This window comes from Rhamphochromis sp. 'chilingali' (genome assembly GCF_963969265.1).
Source record: "Rhamphochromis sp. 'chilingali' genome assembly, chromosome: 7".
Taxonomy (NCBI): Eukaryota; Metazoa; Chordata; class Actinopteri; order Cichliformes; family Cichlidae; genus Rhamphochromis; species Rhamphochromis sp. 'chilingali'.
The window spans coordinates 30429127-30449464 of NC_137934.1; the positions used below are offsets into that span (position 1 = coordinate 30429127).

Below are 20338 nucleotides of genomic sequence, written 5' to 3' on the forward strand. Positions count from 1 at the left end.
ACATGCATATAGGATCTTGGGGGTGGGCACGATACACGGAATCCAAAGTACCATCAGGGTGTACACCCCACCCCTGGCGTCGTTGCCCACCTCTCAATGTTAAATACACGTAGACATTGAGGGCCAGCAGGAGGGACCATGCGCTTACCTGCTGCTCTCTGGCAGGTAGCTCCATGCCCTCCTGGGTTTTAAATGCACCTCAGAACACACATGCATCAACACTACAATGAGCGGGTGGAGGGAGGTTTGGAGTCTTCTCTCACCCCCATTCTCTGCGACCTGCTGGAGCGGGGGGGCTAGGAGGAGGAGTTGGCCGTCCGACTGCGGTCTGGAGTGTGGGGCCTCCCTGCTGCTGCGGAGTCGGGGCGGTCTGCCTCCCCCCACCGCAGGGAAAAGGGTAACACCACCTGGGTCTGGGTGCAGTTCCCCCCCCTCCAGGGGCAAGGGTACCTAGACCCGGGGCTTAGAGTACACTTGGGGAGTGTGATCGTGTGTACAGCGTCTCTTTATGTCTGTCTCCACGTTGGTTGAGTGTGGAGTAAGTGTATATGAGAGCATGAGGGTGGGAATGGATGTTTGTATATGTGTGTGCCTGTATTTCTGTGTCTATATGTCAGGTTGGGTGTCAGGCGCCACCTCTCTGGGGACATCTTAGGCCCTCCAAGGTTTGGAGGCCTATCTCCCCCTACCACCACTTCCCCTGCCAGTGGCGGACTCCCTCAGACGTCGGTGCGTTGGTGGTTCTTTGTGTCCGGGGATGGGCGTCCAGGTACACACCGGCTCACTCCTTGGTGGCCGCTTATCGGAGCCTGGAGCCTGGGGCTTGCTCGGGCCACTTCGGAGGTGGGGTGCCCCCGGCCTCTCGGCCTGGGGCTCGGTCACTCAGGCACGGCTGGCTGCCGGCGGAGCTCACGGGCGCGTCACTGCAACTCCCCCTGGCTTCTGCTCCGCGGCTGCTGAGTGAGCCCTCATCTGGGACTCTCCTCAGCTCTTTCTGGGACAGTGGCGCGGCTGCCCCTCTGTTGGTCTTCCTTGGTCTCTTGTGTTCTGGGGGCCTCTGGATGTCTGGAGTTTTGATCTCCTCCATACCTGCTTCATGCCCTAGAGGGTGTGCCCCCCCCCACACCCTCTAGCAGATCATTACATGAAGGAACCTTTTAAAAAACAAAAAACAAGCGCGTCCATGCTCACAGGTGTACACACGGGTGATCACACCCACAAACTACACCCTTTTTGGCTCCTACCTCAAAGCACACTGTGTTCTGTTGATCTTATGTGCTGCACAATAATGTTTAATATTTAGTATTTACTGTCATATTCCCATATATCATTGTGATGTTGTTTATTCTATTACTCTTGTTCTCTTCTGCTTGTTTTCTTTTTTCTTTCTCAACAGGTGACCCAGGTGATTGATATATGCTTTTTTTTTTCTTTTTTCTTCTTTTTTTTCTTTTTCTGCTCATTCTGTTGGTTATTGGTTTTTGCCCTTCTCCCCCGTCCCTCTTCTCAGCTGTTTCTCTTTCCCTCTTTCTTTCTCCCCTTCTTTCCCCCAGTCAAGTCTGTCCCATGTTCAGTAAGTGAAAATAAAATAAACAATAAAAGGTGAATCAAATGGACCATTATGGCAAGGCTGGGATGGTCAATTTGGTAAAGTAAATCCGTTGGGCATCTTTCTTTGCCTTTAGACAACAATTCTGATGGCAAAAGAGCCAAACGGGACAGGCAAAAAGAAAAAAAAAAATACAACAACTTTCAACTCATGATACCATTATGCATGTTCTTATGTCTTAAAACTATCCATCCATCCATCCTCATCCGCTTTATCCGAGGCCGGGTCGCGGGGGCAGCAGCCTAAGCAAAGAGGACCAGACCTCCCTCTCCCCAGCCACCTCCTCCAGCTTATCCGGGGGAACACCAAGGCGTTCCCAGGCCAGCCGAGAGATATAAAACTACTCCTCTTTAAATTCTATGTCTTGCTTTTTTATTATTGTCAGTTTCCTAACACAGCAACCTTTGTGTGTGTTTTAGTTATTTGTTACATTAAAAAAAAAACTACTAATGGGATTCAGTAAGGGGCCACAGTGGCAAGCTAGTTAATTAAGAATTGTTGATACAGGATTTTTTGCACGCAATCTTATTACATATTAAAGACAATTGTTGTTTTGCAAGCCATGAAAGTTCTTTTAAGAGAGGAAAGTGGTTGTTCTTTTAGTGTTTCAGTTTTTCTTCACATTTCTGCATAATGAAAGCCAAAAATGCCTCAGCTTGTGTCTGTAGTAAGCAGTATAGATAGAAAGCAAAAAGATCACAAATAAGCTTCCATGTTTTTTGGGTTTCTTTTCTTTTTGCTTCCTTTACTTGTCTCTAGTATCAGATCTAATATATAACACGCTGCAGTGTCATTTCTTTGATTTAATAAATACCTGCAGCATCACATCTAAACTGTGTCTGATGTGCACCTTAACACACTGCAACAGTAACTTCATAAAATGTATCTGACTATAAATACTGTTCTGTTTTCTTTTACACATCTGACAAGACAGCTGTTCCACACAGAGTCGACGTTTATATGCTGGAATTATTAATTCTCTCTTGATGATTCATGAGTTCCAAGTCAGCTGTCAGGATTCATCCAAAGAAAGGGACTTGGAGGGATGTTAAAGGCAAGAGAAGCCTGTCATTGTCTGAAGATTTAGTCCTTGCATCAGAAAATATAATTTTTTTTCCTGCCCTTGGTCTGTGTTACTATGTAGTTTGCCATAAGAAACACATGATTAAAAGCTAGTTTTATATTGTGTTACTATACTACGAGTATCAAGAAAGGTAAGAAACGCTGGCAGACACAAATGCACAATGTGGGTCTATTTAAAAGGTTTATTGTCAAAAAGGAGGTTGTGTGAATGACGTTGGCAGATGAGAAGGTCTTGAGCTGGTGAAGCAGCACATATGAGGGGAGGAATTACCAGTGAGGAGTAGACAGGTAGGCAGGTGAATGGGATTGGAAGGCTTGCAGAATGACAGTGTGACATTCTTCAGAACCTGCGAATGTTTTCCGTCATCTCAGGAGGGGCTGGAGAGATGAGTGTGACTTAAAAGATGCCTTCTCCAGCTTCTACTGTACCATGTTCTTGGGTCAGTAATTAAACTTTAAATAATTTTTCTCATCTTAAGAAAGACGAGAACTGGAATGCCTCCAGGCTCAATGAGTTATTATGCGTATTTTGAGCAGTTTATCATCAGTTCCATCTGAGTACCTTTCGAGAATATAGTGATCAAAACATCAAAACATTAGCCCTCAACTGCAGTCCCACTTGGCAGCACCCACAGAGGTATTCATTCGAGCTCGGTCGTGTGGGCGTAAATGTGGACGTACATGGCCGTGCAATCTGTCACGCTTGGTCATAGCACACTGGGGAGCAATTAACTTTAATCAGGCTTCGGCTGGGTCAGTAATTCCTATCGTAATGACAATTCTCCAGACATCTTGACGTTAGATGTACAGGGAGTGCAGAATTATTAGGAAAATGAGTATTTTTTCCACATCATCCTCTTCATGCATGTTGTCTTACTCCAAGCTGTATAGGCTCGAAAGCCTACTACCAATTAAGCATATTAGGTGATGTGCATCTCTGTAATGAGAAGGGGTGTGGTCTAATGACATCAACACACTATATCAGGTGTGCATAATTATTAGGCAACGTCCTTTCCTTTGGCAAAATGGGTCAAAAGAAGGACTTGACAGGCTCAGAAAAGTCAAAAATGGTGAGATATCTTGCAGAGGGATGCAGCAGTCTCAAAATTGCAAAGCTTCTGAAGCGTGATCATCGAACAATCAAGCGTTTCATTCAAAATAGTCAACAGGGTCGCAAGAAGCGTGTGGAAAAACCAAGGCGCAAAATAACTGCCCATGAACTGAGAAAAGTCAAGCGTGCAGCTGCCAAGATGCCACTTGCCACCAGTTTGGCCATATTTCAGAGCTGCAACATCACTGGAGTGCCCAAAAGCACAAGGTGTGCAATACTCAGAGACATGGCCAAGGTAAGAAAGGCTGAAAGACGACCACCACTGAACAAGACACACAAGCTGAAACGTCAAGACTGGGCCAAGAAATATCTCAAGACTGGTTTTTCTAAGGTTTTATGGACTGATGACATGAGAGTGAGTCTTGATGGGCCAGATGGATGGGCCCGTGGCTGGATTGATAAAGGGCAGAGAGCTCCAGTCCAACTCAGACGCCAGCAAGGTGGAGGTGGAGTACTGGTTTGGGCTGGTATCATCAAAGATGAGCTTGTGGGGCCTTTTCGGGTTGAGGATGGAGTCAAGCTCAACTCCCAGTCCTACTGCCAGTTTCTGGAAGACACCTTCTTCAAGCAGTGGTACAGGAAGAAGTCTGCATCCTTCAAGAAAAACATGATTTTCATGCAGGACAATGCTCCATCACACGCGTCCAAGTACTCCACAGCGTGGCTGGCAAGAAAGGGTATAAAAGAAGAAAAACTAATGACATGGCCTCCTTGTTCACCTGATCTGAACCCCATTGAGAACCTGTGGTCCATCATCAAATGTGAGATTTACAAGGAGGGAAAACAGTACACCTCTCTGAACAGTGTCTGGGAGGCTGTGGTTGCTGCTGCACGCAATGTTGATGGTGAACAGATCAAAACACTGACAGAATCCATGGATGGCAGGCTTTTGAGTGTCCTTGCAAAGAAAGGTGGCTATATTGGTGGCTGATTTGTTTTTGTTTTGTTTTTGAATGTCAGAAATGTATATTTGTGAATGTGGAGATGTTATATTGGTTTCACTGGTAAAAATAAATAATTGAAATGGGTATATATTTGTTTTTTGTTAAGTTGCCTAATAATTATGCACAGTAATAGTCACCTGCACACACAGATATCCCCCTAAAATAGCTAAAACTAAAAACAAACTAAAAACTACTTCCAAAACATTCAGCTTTGATATTAATGAGTTTTTTGGGTTCATTGAGAACATGGTTGTTGTTCAATAATAAAATTATTCCTCAAAAATACAACTTGTGCCTAATAATTCTGCACTCCCTGTAGACTTGTCACCAAGCTTGTTTCATCCGATCAAAGTGTCCACAGAGGCTTTATTTGCTAACATTCATTTGACTTTAAAATCATTTCAAATACCAGTTTAGAGACAACTGAAAGACAAAACTGATTTGAAAACTAAACGAATATCTTTTTAGTTACTAAAATAGGACCACATAAAGTTGAGGTATGATTAAAAAATTTTGCAAATTATTGAAATAGAGGTTTTCTGTCTTGTGAATAGGATGGTAAAGCATGCTGATGCTGTTGTTTGGCTTTACTTGACGTGGAGTCTTTGACCTGTAATTACTCTTTTGCCAGCATACCCTTTGCTTCAGTTGTCTGACCCTACCTTATCATAACTACAAAGTACTTACATAAAACATATGCTGTAGTAAGAACTGGACATACTACCCTATTCAATATTCATGTCCTTGTCTGACGATAGGGATTAATTTTTAAACTTTTAATCACTAGTACAGGTCAAGCTTCAAAAGCTGACTATCATATAGGACTTGTAGCTACAAACAGAAGAACTGCTTTGAAGTAATGTAAATGGTTCTAAGGTTGCATTTGGTGAAGAGGATTGAAGTAGGGTGGTCTTTGTGAGCTGTGGCAGCAGACTGAGGTAATCCTACCCACCGTGAACACATGCATTGAAAAAATTGGATGTTACTTACTAGAGTGCTGTGAATAAGCCTGGGGTGTAGCTGAAAAGAATGGCAGATCATAGCGTTGGCAATATCACCTATTCTCAGACAGAGGTGTCATATAAAAAATACAGAGGGGGGGTCTGAGAAAAAAGGAGTGTTTCCTCACTAATTCATCATTTTAATTAATTGCACTCACTGAACACTTGCAACTCATTTAGGCATCTACTGTAGATATGGTGAAGATGACTTGTTGTAGTTAAAACTGTGCATCAATATGGGGAAGAAGGTAATTTCAGTGACTTTGGACATGTTATGGTTTTTGGTACCAGACGGATTGTTCTGAATATTTCAGAAACTGATAATTTACTTCCCACAGCGTTTACAGAGAATGACAAAAAAAAAGAGAACATATCCAGTGAGCGGCAAAAAAGCCTTGCTGATGACTAGACTGCTTTGAGTTTATAGAAAGGCAATAATAACAGAATAACCACTCATTGCAACCAAGGTATGCAGAAGAGCATCTCTGAACTTACAACATAAACCTTGAAGCAAATGGTCTACAGAGGTTGACCATGCCAAGTGCAACTACTGTCAACAATTAACAGGAAACTGGGCCTACAATTCTATTCAATTCTAAGGATTGGAAAATGTTTTGCCTGTTCAAAAGAGTCTCAATTTCTGTTGTGCCATTTCAATGGTAGAAACAACAGTATAAACAACACTTATAAAAGCCAGGATCCATCCTGCCTGCTATCAAAGGTTCAGGCTAGTGGTGGTGTAATGATGTCAGGGATATTTTCTTGATGTACTTTGAGCCCCTTTGTACCAACTGAGCATCATTTAAACGCCACGGCCTATGTGGCATCTTGTTGCTGACTGTGTCCATCCTTTTATGACCAGTGTACACATCTTCTTATGTCTGCTTCCTGCAGGGTAGAGCATCATATCACAAAGCTCAGACCATCTCAAACTGGTTTCCTAAATATGACAATGAACACTAGTACTCAAATAGCCTTCATGTGGCTGCAACCAGACTTTTGTTATCTTCATTACCACCATGGTTCAATCGTTTTCTTTATTACAGCTTTTGTATTGTTAAGGCAGGAGGTCTTATATTATAATATTATCTATTACAAGTCAGTCCATTTTCATGTGGTTTGCAACAGAATTTATTTCAAACAAAATATGGGGATTTTTTTCCCATGAACCCTTGCTGGCTCATTTCTGGTCCTCCTAGGTGTCACTGAATTTAAAAATCCTGGAAACACAAACACAAATTGCTTGCCCATCAGAAGTGTACAAGCAAAACTTCAGTGTTATCCAGAACTAGTGACTTCCTTGATTTGCAGCCCTGCAGTGAACTGCAATAGTCTATGTAGCTCTGGCCGGCTACAGTAGTGTTTTCTTTTTTACTTTCATTTTACTCAATTTACCGGTCGATCTACGTCCCTACCCTCACCTATGGCCACGAGCTGTGGGTAGTGACCGAAAGAACGAGATCGCGGATACAAGCGGCAGAAATGAGCTTCCTCCGAAGGGTGGCTGGCCTCTCCCTTAGAGATAGGGTGAGAAGTTCGGCCATCCGGGAGGGGCTCAGAGTAGAGCAGCTGCTGCTCCACATCGAAAGGAGCCAGTTGAGGTGGTTCGGGCATCTGACAAGGATGCCCCCTGGGCGCCTCCTGGGTGAGGTGTTCCAGGCATGTCCCACCGGGAGGAGGCCCCGGGGCAGACCCAGGAGATTATATCTCTCGGCTGGCCTGGGAACACCTTGGTGTTCCCCTGGATAAGCTGGAGGAGGTGGCTGGGGAGAGGGAGGTCTGGGCCTCTTTGCTTAGGCTGCTGCCCCCGCGACCCGGCCCCGGATAAAGCAGATGAAGATGGATGGATGGATGGACTTTCATTTTGTTTTCCTTTGTATCTCAGGTTTGAGAGTGTGTATTTGTGCATGAATGTGTGTCAGTTCCTTGTTTACATTTGTTCCAGTATGCTGGGTTCATTGTGAGTGAGCGTTTATTCAATAAAGGCTTACAGGGATTTAAGATGAATCTTGTTTCTCTGTCGTTTTCTGTTCCCTCTTTGATTTTAGTACGAGGGCTGAAGATAACGATTAGAGCTGTGCGACCTTCAAAGAATGTGTTGGGACTATCTCAGAGGCACGCGCCTTTCATGTGACCTCTTGGCTGATTTATGTATGACTCAATCTGATGCTGTAAATATTCAGATTAAAAGGTGATGTATCTGTAATCACTCCAAATTATCTTGTCCTTGAGGAATAAAATTCTATCAAGGCCTGACGCTGGTGCCTTGTAGCATGTCTGGGTGGTCCTTTATTTGGCGTTATCCTGGTGGCTTCCTTTAGTGTGTCCAGCTTGAAAGGAAAGCTTTGAATCATGAAAACCTGAATAAATTACAAATTGTCTAAATGCTCAAATGAAAAAGTTTCCTAAAAAAAAAGTGGATGTCATTCCAATAAAAGGTCAAAGCTGGACAAGATTCATTGGTCTCCAAATGTATATCTGAGACCTGGGTTCACACTTTGACTTACTTACATACGTATCTCACTGCCAGAATGAGACAAGAATATGAACTGTATGCTCACCCAGGCATTGAAAAATCAATATCATTTGTGAATTTTGCATTGTAAACCCTTACATGGAAATTCCAGGGCTTAAAGGCAACAAAAGCCTCTGAAAAAAAATATTTTTTTGTGGTAAATCGGCTGTAATTTGGCTCGATTTGTCAAGTCGGTATCTGCAGGTGCACCAGCGAAAATACAAATGCTGTTCCTGTTTGTGTCAGATTGATAGTTATGACATAAGTTACATGTTATCCCGCTGCTCTGGTTTATCTGATAGAGCTGTGAGCTGACATATTAGCAAGAACATTGGTGTCCTTATCAATATTCACTCTGCATCCTGAACCGCTAAGAAACAGATGGCTTCGCTGCTCTTTTTACAAAAACCCACAAGAAGTTGTTACAACACTTGCATACAAAACACAACATAGGCTAGACTAATGTGATGCCACTCTGCATAATGTCCATGTTTCTGATGGATTTAGGCACATAATGGATTCTTAATTAATGCCTGTAAGTTTTGAAAGGTGCCGGTGCCTGCACAAACGATAAGGCTCGCTGACTGCCCTACATTTGCTTTTTGGAAACAGCGCATGTGAACTTGATGATGATGATGGTGATGATAACATAAGTAATTAGTTTCCTCTGCGCCTGTGCATAGATGAGTGTGCCATACAGCCATGGGTAGTGATCCACTATTCACAAACGTAAGCTGAGGACATTTGTCTTGAGTGTCAAAGCCACTTGACTTTACAGGCCCTCAGGCTCACTTCTCAGAGACAGGCTGACAGGGATCTTGCCAGGCGATTTGGGACCATATAAGACAGGGCTCGACTGTCAGAAATGCCCTCTTCGTGCACTCACCCAGTAAAAACCTGGTGAAAAGACATCAAAGACAACTTTGCAAGATGTTTAAACACAGAGACTTGGTTGAAAAGTGAAAGGTGAAAATGTGTTCTTCAAGCCTGTTGAAAAGACCTCCCTTAATGTCTACATGTAGTTGAGAGGTGAACAGACCCATGACCCATGGCACATACGAAGTGTGTATATATATATATATATATATATATATATATATATATATATATATATATATATATATATATATATATATATATATATCCATATTATGGAATGCCCTTTAGGAAAATATTATATATATTCCAACCAAAGTCTGAATATATAGAATGAAACTTGAATATATAGAATGATCTTCTGAATATATGAAATGAAACTTGAATATATAGAACGATCTTCTGAATATATAGAATGAAACTTGAATATATAGAATGAAACTTGAATATATAGAACGATCTTCTGAATATATAGAATGAAACTTGAATATATAGAACGATCTTCTGAATATATAGAATGAAACTTGAATATATAGAATGAAACTTGAATATATAGAACGATCTTCTGAATATATGAAATGAAACTTGAATATATAGAACGATCTTCTGAATATATAGAATGAAACTTGAATATATAGAATGAAACTTGAATATATAGAATGATCTTCTGAATATATAGAATGAAACTTGAATATATAGAATGAAACTTGAATATATAGAATGATCTTCTGAATATATGAAATGAAACTTGAATATATAGAATGATCTTCTGAATATATAGAATGAAACTTGAATATATAGAATGAAACTTGAATATATAGAATGATCTTCTGAATATATAGAATGAAACTTGAATATATAGAATGATCTTCTGAATATATAGAATGAAACTTGAATATATAGAATGATCTTCTGAATATATAGAATGAAGCTTGACGTCACGGAGGCGCTTGCGCCATCTAGTGTTTTCCTTGTTTGTACCTGCGAGGAATGGCACTATGAGCCAGTCCGCACGGAATTTTGTGGCTCAAATTCTAAGTAATGAGGAGCTAATTAACACCTTGGCAAATGCATGTTCTGGCCAACCTAATATTTGTACTAGTGTACCGCATCGTACTACTGATGAAGAAATTTATTCACTTTTTCGTCGTGGAAGACCAAATGCAGTGAACCTCTCCGGTCAGATAACCCCTGGCTATCCAGCTAACGTTATAGAGAACGTGCCTTCCACATCACAGGAGTGCCCCACAACAGGTCCCATCTACAATCTTAGACCTTTTACTCGAAAGGGCCCAAGGCAGAAGAGGTAAGAACAGAACTAAATGCACTGAAATTACTAGTGGAAGGTTAGTAATAGCCCGTAGGTTTCAATTGCTCGACGAAGCTAAGTAAACAAAAATATCACAAAAAAACAAAACAAAAAAACTGTGCGATAGACTGACAGCGTGTGGACGTGGAGACTAAACTGTGCACAACAGTTAATTTGTTTAATTGTGGAAACATTTCTATAATATTTCACGTCCCGTAAGCTTAATCTGCAAACATTGTGTAAAAGCAAAGCACATCAGTTGTTACAATACATAGTTGTTGGCAGTATATAATTTAATGAAACCTTTTTTAAAGCAACAAAAAGTACTCCGTGAATTGAAGACATTTGTTTATGTGATTGTTAAGTTTCTCCACCCATCCATCCCACTATCTTCCATCATCTATCCATCCATTCATCCATCCATTCTCTTCCACTTATCCAATTCAGGATTCCAAGAGCCTATCCTAGCTACCATGGGGCTAGAGGGTGTTTATTAATGCAGATTAGACATGTGTACAGCATGGTGTATTTTTTTAATTAAATGTACTTCATTGATCAGAGAAGTGTAATATAACATGCAGAAATGTTTAATTTGCCTTTATCCTCCATTAGGTTTCCAGCACAACTAAGCAGGTCACATTCTGTGGCTCAGTCTTTCACCAAAGAAGTGATTCTCTTGCCAGACCATCTAACTACACATGTGCCAAGGCGTAACAAAAAAGCTTGGCTTTTTGAAAATGGACATATAAAATCTGCACTGGAGTTTAGCTGTGACTGGGACTCAGACAAAGTAATGCAGGCAATAAGGACTGCCTTCCAGCCAGTTGTTGAAGGATGCAGGTAAGCATTAGATCCTTTTTTATAAAAAAAAATATATTTTTTGTTACTTAGATTATTATACTATTAAAGGTCAACTTTGGGTATTTCCAAAAAGGATCTGGGAGCACCGATCAGATGACTGGATTGATATCTTTTAGAGTTAACAAAAATTAAGCCTTTTAATGTATTGTATTGTATTGTAGTCTGTTAGCCTTAACAAAAATTTCATATACACTATGTTTTCTTCCTCCCCTAGGCTACAGATTTTGCTGGCATGCCACACCAAACTAGTTGAGCCATCACTCACTTCCAAACAGACTTTGAATGGAGACCTTGTGAAAAAACTGTTTCATCAGAAGTCAATTTATGTCAGACCTGACAAGGTCATCTTATGTGAGGACAATGAATCAGTAAGTAATCCTGATCATTTCAGCAAATGTATGTATTTTCATAAAATGAGAGTGAAAAAGGCAAAGATGGATTTTAAACTCCCTTAAACATTGTCACTTGTATTATGTTTTAATACATAATACATAAACATATTACTAATATTTATTATGACATTTTGTTGTCAGTATAATGAAATGTATTATCTGTTTTAATTTACAGACATATTCTGATGGAGAGAGTAGCCATACAAGCAGGCAGGATTTCACAGAAACGTTGAATTCTGACAAATGCGGTAAATATTCCTATCTAAAAGTCGCTCCAAATAAACTGTAAATTAAGTTGGTTCAGTGTCTGTTACTTAGTCATCTTAGGCATTGTGTCTTTAGCTAAGTGTCAAGTCTTTGTTAAAATCATATTTAAATTTAGTTTAATATTTTGAGCAGGAAGAAATGTACCCCTAAATACATGAAAAGCAAAAGCTATAAATGTGATTAGATGTTATTCAAAAGTTAAACTCCTGTTCTTTGTGTTCTCACAGTTGAAATTTCTAAAGAAGTTCCCTCAGCCATTCCCATTGTTAACGCACAGTCCATGTCTGTTGATGATGAGGTCATCTGGTGCGTTGCTACCCAAGATGTTTGTACTGTTGAATCTTCCATCTCTGCTGACACCCTCACAATGTCCACCAATCCTGCTGTCGTTGCTACTGATGAGGATGAGCCTTACTCCAGTGGAACATCTGCCTTTGTCAGTTACAACACACCTGGCTTATCAGTGGGTTCTTCTGCCAGTGTTACTGGTGACACACGTGTCTTCTCTAGTAACACCTCCAGTGTGTCCAATGGACCTACCCAGCCAAGTTTATCCAGCACATCCTACAGGTATGTGTTTTGTACATGTTTGTATCTTTTAATCTTTTGAGCTATATTGTGCAAAAGTCATGACCCACCCCTGCTTTCTTTGTATTTTGCTGGAAAAATAGGAAAGAAGCGCAGTGATTTACTGAAGTCTACAAAATTCTGTCTACAAACAGACATGGAAGCGCAGTATATTAGAGTAGAACAAAACTTGTAGAATTTTAATGAGCTTAAAATTCAAAATGTGATATGAGCTACTTTAGTCTTCAACATAGCTTGAACTCTCTTAACCAAGCTTTCTTGATGGTGATGTCTTCTTTTTATTGAATTTCTTTAAGCATGGTTCAGGAATAGTTTTCCAGGCTTTTTGTTCTGTTCTCTGTCAAGATGATCCCACACAACTTTAATAATGCTGAGGCCAATCTATGTATTGTGATAATGTAATTCTGTCAACATCATTTATATGTAATTTAACTAAATAATTTACAAAACATTCTGGCTTTGCAGTACATATCTTGGCCTGTTTGAGGAAGAATACCTGTCAGATGACCCCGACCTCCAAGAAGCCATTTCAAGGTCTTTAGACTCAAGTGCAAGTGAAAGGTCAGTACAACACAAACTTTTACATGTTGAAAGGTCAACATATTAACCATTATTTTATGTTTGTTGCGGAAAAGGAGTCATCTACTGTCTAGTTTTGGATCAGTTTGAATAAGCAAACTACGAACTGCAACCTGTGATTTCTGTTGTCATTTGAAGATTACCAAGGCTATCAGATTACTTATATTTTACTTGATATATGTTTTGGTTTATTTTTACTTTTTTGAATGGAGGTTGGTTGTCAGTGTTGGATCTTGTTGTTTTTCTTGTTCTGCTTGTATTTATATAGTGTATTTATACTATTTATAAATACTAGTGTATTTATGACAAGATAAAAATGTAAACTTAGTTTAACTTAAACTTAATCTTTTTTCCATTATCACAAACATTCTTGATTTGTATCTCTTTTTTGTTAAATATCAATTACAGTCTTAAGAATGGTACATCATTATTCTGTTGGTGGGTTATTGCCATTGAGACTAGTATATTTCTTTACTGTTTTTTTTTTTGTGTGTGTGTATGTTTCAGTGACGTCCAGAGCTTAGAGAGAATCTTGGAGCAGATTGTTACTAGAGTAAATAATGACAGCACTGTACGCTTCAACATCATAAGGCGAAATGTGTGGGATGGAGCATCCAGAGCCATGGGCAGATCCAATTTTTCACCAGAGAAAAAAATAGATGTGAAGTTTACTGATGACTATGGAATATCTGAGGGTGCTGTTGACAATGGAGGACCTACTCGGGAGTTCTTCCGACTTTGCCTCTGTGAAGTCAAGGACAAACTTGGCATCTTTGAAGGTCCACCCAATGCTAAAGTTCTTACGTGCAATTCTAAAGGTACTTATGATTTTATTAATTGTTGCCATTTGATTTATTTTACATCAATACATTATACATCAATTGGTTTGTGATTACATGTACGAGTTTAGTATCTCATACAGTTAACTAAACACATTTTTTTGGCAATGACAGAATTTTTGTACCACCACAGAGGATTTTAAAAAATTAAACCTAGATTGACTGAAGGGAAGATTGTCTGCTTTAGTTGAAAGGTTTGAAACAGTACTACATATTTAGAAATTCTGGTCATTTTTATACATGCTCTCTCATTTCTCAAAAGTAATTATTCAAATGACTGATATGGTGTAATTCAACAATCAAGAGATGCACTTATGAATGGAAACACAGATGTTTTACAACAAGGTGCAATAGTAAATAACTGGAAGGACTTTGCCAGAAAACATCTAAAAGAACTATGCTATACTACTATGAAGATATGGACAGATTACACCAAGATTAACCAAAATGATGGAAGGAGAAAAGCATAGTAAAGAAAAGAATAGCTTAAGTCACACATGGTGGAAGCAGTGTTATGACACGGGCATGAGTAGCTGCCATAGAACCAAGCCACTACTGTTGTCAATGATAGCACTGGTGATTTGTGAAGTGTAAAGGGCAATCTGTTCAGATTCAGCCAAATGCAAATGCTAAATTGATTGGACAGTGTAAATTGATAATAACCCAAAGCATAACAAGCCAGCTCAGTTACCTGATCTGACTGTAAGGCTGTAAAGAATTGTAAAGAATTTTAATCCTTGTATTAAAAATAATACATAAAATGGTGTTAGCTTTCAATCACTTGTCTAAAGCAACCATCTTTAAAGATGGTGGATAATGTATAAAATTGACTGTAATTCCTAATCAGCTGGTGCCATTTTTTAATAAAATACCTCGAAGGAATTGCACTTTAGTATCATCTTGATTGTTTGGTATTAAAATCCAAGGTGGTGGTGCACAGCAAAATTAAGATGATTTTGTTATTATCCAAACTATTATGGGTGCAACTGTATGGGCAATATTTTTTTCAGAAATAATATTTGGTAACTTGTACTATAAAAAATGCCACGGTAACAAAAATAATGATGCAAGCTTTTGAGATGATGTTTTATTTTATTTGTTAACAGCAATGAAAGATAATGGATAATACTATGCTGGCCAGATCATGGCAATGTCAATTGCCCACGGGGGACAGAGTCCATGTTTCTTGTCTGAACTCTTCTATGAGTGTCTTCAAAAGGGTCCAGACAATGTAAAAGTCAGCACTGATCATATTACTGATGAGGAAACAAGGTCACAAGTGCAGTCGGTGAGCATATTTTCCTTTGGTTCTTTCAATTTCATTGTAGGTCTTTTTTTGCTTGTCCAACATTTTTACTAACACTTCCCTAATTTTTCTTGCCCGAGTCCTGCACCTTTCTAGTAAAAGATCAAACATTTTAATGGCTACAAGAAGGAAGAACTAAAAATGTGTGTGGCAGGTTATGGTTCTGTTGGTTCTGTTGGTTACAGAATTTAATGATTGCACTTGTTTTCCAGCTTAATAACTTATACCTCAGCCTCCTGATCGGTTATGGGGTTTCATAGGGTTAATGTACTAATTAAACACTGAAGCTATTAGTTTTGTATGTTCTACTAAATAGTAGAGTCAAATAATTCATTTTATAATTTCCTCATATTGTTTTTAGATCATACAGGCCGAGAATGATCTACAGCTGCAAGATGCAGTTGCACAGGCAGCCAACTTGATCAGTCTTGCTGGTCACAATGTTTGCATAACACTTCAAAACAAACAAGAAACTGCTTTGGATCTGGCTCACTGGTATGTCCTTCAACGGACCCGTGCACCTTTTGAAAGGTATGTCTAAACACATACTGTAATGGTAAAAAATTAAGCCTGTCAAACTAAAGTCACTGTGTTGTGAAACGGGTATTAGCCTGTTTGGGTGGTACAGGTCTGTAGCGCTCCATGCTAGTACAGTTCATAACAAAACAGATATCTTTCATTCATGAAATTAAAATTCACATAAAACGTATCTGTGCCGATGTAGGCATGTGTTTAAATATGTAAATAAAAATAGATTCAAATTGAGTAGCATTTGGGTTGATTGTAGACTGACAGAAAAGGTATGCCAATGGAACAAGAGACCAGATGTATTTGAAAGCAATTTGTCACTTTTACTCCAATTCATGACAGGTCCCTGTGTATCATATTTCAGCTCAGTTGTTCCATGTATAGGCATTCTTTATCTGTATCTAAGACAGTCTGGCCCTGTAAGGGGAAAAATGTTCTTCACCTCTGATACAGCAGTCCACAGGAAAGTAAAATGTAATTAGTTCAGAAATGTCTCTTGATAAAACCTCAAAACCTCTTGTTATGATACAGGTTCCAAATCCAATCAAATACAAATATAATAATAGTAATATAAAATACAATTTGATTTTGTTTTATTTTGGCTAGGTTCAGAGATGGCTTGAGGTCTCTAGGTGTCCTAGATGCTCTACAGACATACCCTCTTCAGATGAAGTGCCTTTTCGTGAAAGCTGGAATGGCTCTCAGAGCAACTGATATGGAGAATCTATTCCAGATCATTCACTCCGAACGAGGGAGTAATGCATTTCAAGATGAGTGCCGGACCCTGGCTTTCTGGCAAGACTATCTTGAGGAGGCAGAATGTGAGTTTACTACTTGGCACATTGTTTGACCATAAATCAAAATTCTCACTTTTGTGCAGCAGCATCATGAAATTACAGACATAGATGCCATAACAAAAAAGGTAGATAGATAGTACTGATGCAAGTGCTGGGTTTACAAAGAACATTGTATCCAAATGTGATTTCAGTTTGACTTCAGTGTATTAACAGGATAAATAAATAACAGGATAAATAGGAGGATAACTAAATAAATAAATTATTACCAATCCTGTATACTGAGTACAAATAATAGGCTATTGCTGCATCCACGTACATTTAGTATGTTGTGGTCTCCACTAACTTCTTTTTTTGACATTGTGGTTTCACTGTATAGCCTAAATAAGCTTCATGTGTGTCTTTCAAATTACAGCTTACTTTTAAAAATATATACATGTTTCACTTTTGATTTAATCTTTTGGTAATTTAATGTATCTGTACATCAGTAGTCTTAGTCAGAATATCATTATGATTTTGTATTTTTCTATCTTATAGTTGAAAATGATGTCTCTTTGGAAGATATTCTTGTTTTCTGCACTGGATGTGACAGCATACCAGCCCTGGGTTTTTCTCCAAAGCCAAGCCTTGAGTTCGTCACTAACTGCAGATTTCCAGTGGCCAATACTTGTGAAAATATCCTTCGTATACCAGTTCATGCAGTGTACACTACTTTCAAATCAGACATGGATTTTGCAATACGGAATTCACCAGGATTTGGAAGAGCATGATGTGTTTTCTTAAGGATTGGTGACATGATGAGGATTTGGGTTTTTTTCTATTTTGCATATGCATTTTTTATTTTCTTGTTTTTGTTAATGTTGTTAACCCCGCATCAGAGTACACCCTGGACAGCAGTAGGACTGTATAGCCTAAATAAGCTTCATGTGTGTCTTTCAAATTACAGCTTAAATACCAGTTCATGCAGTGCACACTACTTTCAAATCAGACATGGATTTGATAAGCCGAAGAGAATGGATAGAATAATTTTGTTTCAGTTTATACATGTGGGGCATTTTTTTGTTTTTTGATTGTAGTTAATTTGTTTTCCTGCTTATATGGCATGTTTTGTCTCTGGTATGACCCATAGTAACATTACATTATTTAGCACCCCTGCAGTGAGCAAAATAATATGCCACAATCTCATTGTTATATAGAATTAAGTTTTCTCAAATGCTTCCTGTGTTCAACTATTCCACATAATGTGAATTTTCAAATGAGATGAGTTAAGCTTTATTTCAGTGTCCCATTTGAACATTTATGCTTTACACAGAACTTTGTATTAATATCATTTAACTTTTAGCTTAACTCACAGGTTTAAAAATGTTTTTGTTAGGTTTTGGTAAAGTTTTGAAAAGTATTACAGTAACCCTACATACTAAAAGGTAGAAAGACAGTATCTCCAACACTGGCAGCAAAGTTGTCTATAAATGTGACAGACATTGGTTAGGTCAAACCTGGTTATGTTACAGGTTGAAATATGAACATTATATCACACTATATGACATTACAATCTTATCAAATTATTATATATTATCAAAGTATTATAAACAATAATAATAATGATAATGATAATAAACATAACCTGGTTTGCAGGGAGTGTTTTAAGGATTTTGTTTGCATATTTTACTATACTACTTGATAACACAGGCTCATTGTAGATTGTTTGGGTTTTTTTTCCTCTTTCATTTTGTTTTTTTAAGACCAGCCCTATTACTGCAGAATATTATTTCCTTCCTATGGGTACTGGAAATACACAAATAAAGTGTTCTGTGTTTCTACTTTTTATGTAATTTTTGTCTTTAAAAAAAGTTTAAAGAGTTTAAAATGTGTAACATATTTTATTTAATGAATGAATCATAATTCCTGTTTATTAACAGATACATTAGTACATCATACAATCATATGTAACATATACTGTAACATTTTGTACTGTGACAAGTATGGTTTGTCATGAAAGAAAAGTGTAGTCTAAACACTTTATTTGTCTACTTTTATGATTTAAATGGCACAAGTGAATATGAAGATAAAACCAGTCTTTTTATCTTACCTTTCTTTTACCTAAATAATAGTCTTGGACCCTTTTCAGTATCATGATATTTCACAATTTTTAGTTTCTGGCACTCAAATAAATTTTTTAATTAACACAAACAAATTTACTAATAACTTAACTGAAGCATGCGGCATGCTGTCAAAAAAACTTCTATCCCATGATTTCCATCGTCACTCAAGGGGTCGATCTGCCTCAAGTCAGCCGTCAACTGCTGGTGATGGTAAGAACGATGTCTGAAGTGCACTTGACTGAGCGGTCTGTGATGCTGAGGAAGTTGCAACATTCCAACAGTCCACAGCTGCAGCGGGGAGTGATTTTCCATTGTCCTTAAGCTGTGATGGTTCCACTGATTTACAAATTCATCCACAGATCTGTTAATTCTTGGAAGATATACATGGTGAAGAGCCCTAATATGAAATGGATCAGTGCTATCTAAAATCCCAACATTTTCCATAAAGAGGAAAAGGTCTTTAAAGTATGCTGACACAACTCTGTTTAGTTCACCCCACAATCTTTCAATTCTTTGATTATGCACACTTCGTCCAACCATAAAGCTTCCTCTGTTTGGCCCTCGATGTTCAATCATAAACCGTGCAATATCAATATTCTCACTGCCAGCATCACCCCTGACACGTTGTGGGAGGCCAAAGAGATCAACGGCACTCTGGAAAAGTTGCATAGCAGTTGATGCTCTGTTATCTGTGCAGCATCTCATGTAGGTAATGCAGCGACTGTAGCCGTCAACTCCTCCATGAAACACAAACCCCCAAGGATTTAACTTATGGTTTGTGTCAATATGCCTGGAATAAGAAGAAATATATTATTATTATGACACTAGATGTACATTAAAATAAAGGTCTATGACTTTGACATTGTACTTCTGTCATGTAAACTATTTCTGGAGATAAACAATATTTTAAACTCAGACATTATACAACATTGTTTATTAAAACACAAACAAAATATTATATTACTACAATGCAGGAAGTAATAATTAACATTAATCAAATTTAAGACTTGAAAAAAGGCATACCACACTTGATTTGGGACAGTGACATTGTAGACCCTCCGCTGAATTGCTCTCCGTCCTCTCAAAGCTCTTCCCACTGGATCAACTATTCTTAAACGTTCTCGCACTCGCCACCGCTGAACTCTGATTCCTCTTCCTCTCAAACTACCACTAATGTAGGATTCTCCTGAGCCAGGGGTATGTGTAAGAATCTCAGTAATGAGATGATCAAGATCCACATTTGAAATATTATTAAAATTTCCATAGTCCACTAAACCTAGTTGTATCCTGTGGTTGTACAGTGTTCGAACATTTACTGACAACATTTGAGATATGGCCATCCAACTAAACCCCAAGTCTCGCATGTCAGTCAGCTGAGTAGCTGGTATGTTGTACCTAAAAGAGTTAGAAACAAAAGAAGAAATATGTTAACTTCTTTCTTATTTCTTGCATTCATTATCTTGTTTGCCATCTCTTGACTCTTTCAAGTGCCATACACATTATGAATGAATTTGTTTCCATTTTTATCACTTACCTTGGCCTTCCTCTTTGAGATGTAGAATGATATAATGAGCCCATAACATGTGCTTCAGCTTCTGCTCGAAGTGTTAGCTCAGTTGACATCTCCATCAGTG

General features: G+C 38.6%; 1 protein-coding gene across 1 annotated transcript; it reads left to right on the forward strand.

The window, feature by feature from the left end:
* Positions 1-10105: 10105 nt before the first annotated feature.
* LOC308399904 (uncharacterized protein) lies at positions 10106-16604 on the forward strand. Its single transcript, XM_080887320.1, has 10 exons — positions 10106-10445; positions 11061-11288; positions 11524-11677; positions 11877-11949; positions 12196-12538; positions 13022-13117; positions 13643-13953; positions 15081-15262; positions 15642-15811; positions 16415-16604. The coding sequence occupies exons 1-8, from the start codon at positions 10138-10140 to the stop codon at positions 15098-15100; spliced, it is 1533 nt and encodes a 510-aa protein (XP_080743446.1). The 5' UTR covers positions 10106-10137; the 3' UTR covers positions 15101-15262; positions 15642-15811; positions 16415-16604.
* Positions 16605-20338: the final 3734 nt, after the last annotated feature.

What these genes read in the sequence shown, in the direction of transcription:
- LOC308399904 (XM_080887320.1), top strand. Translation starts at nt 10,138, where the DNA reads ATGAGCCAGTCCGCACGGAATTTTGTGGCTCAAATTCTAAGTAATGAG. An exon ending in AAGGGCCCAAGGCAGAAGAG is followed by an intron (nt 10,446 to 11,060) that starts GTAAGAACAGAA and finishes ATCCTCCATTAG; the next exon opens with GTTTCCAGCACAACTAAGCA. An exon ending in GTTGAATTCTGACAAATGCG is followed by an intron (nt 11,950 to 12,195) that starts GTAAATATTCCT and finishes GTGTTCTCACAG; the next exon opens with TTGAAATTTCTAAAGAAGTT.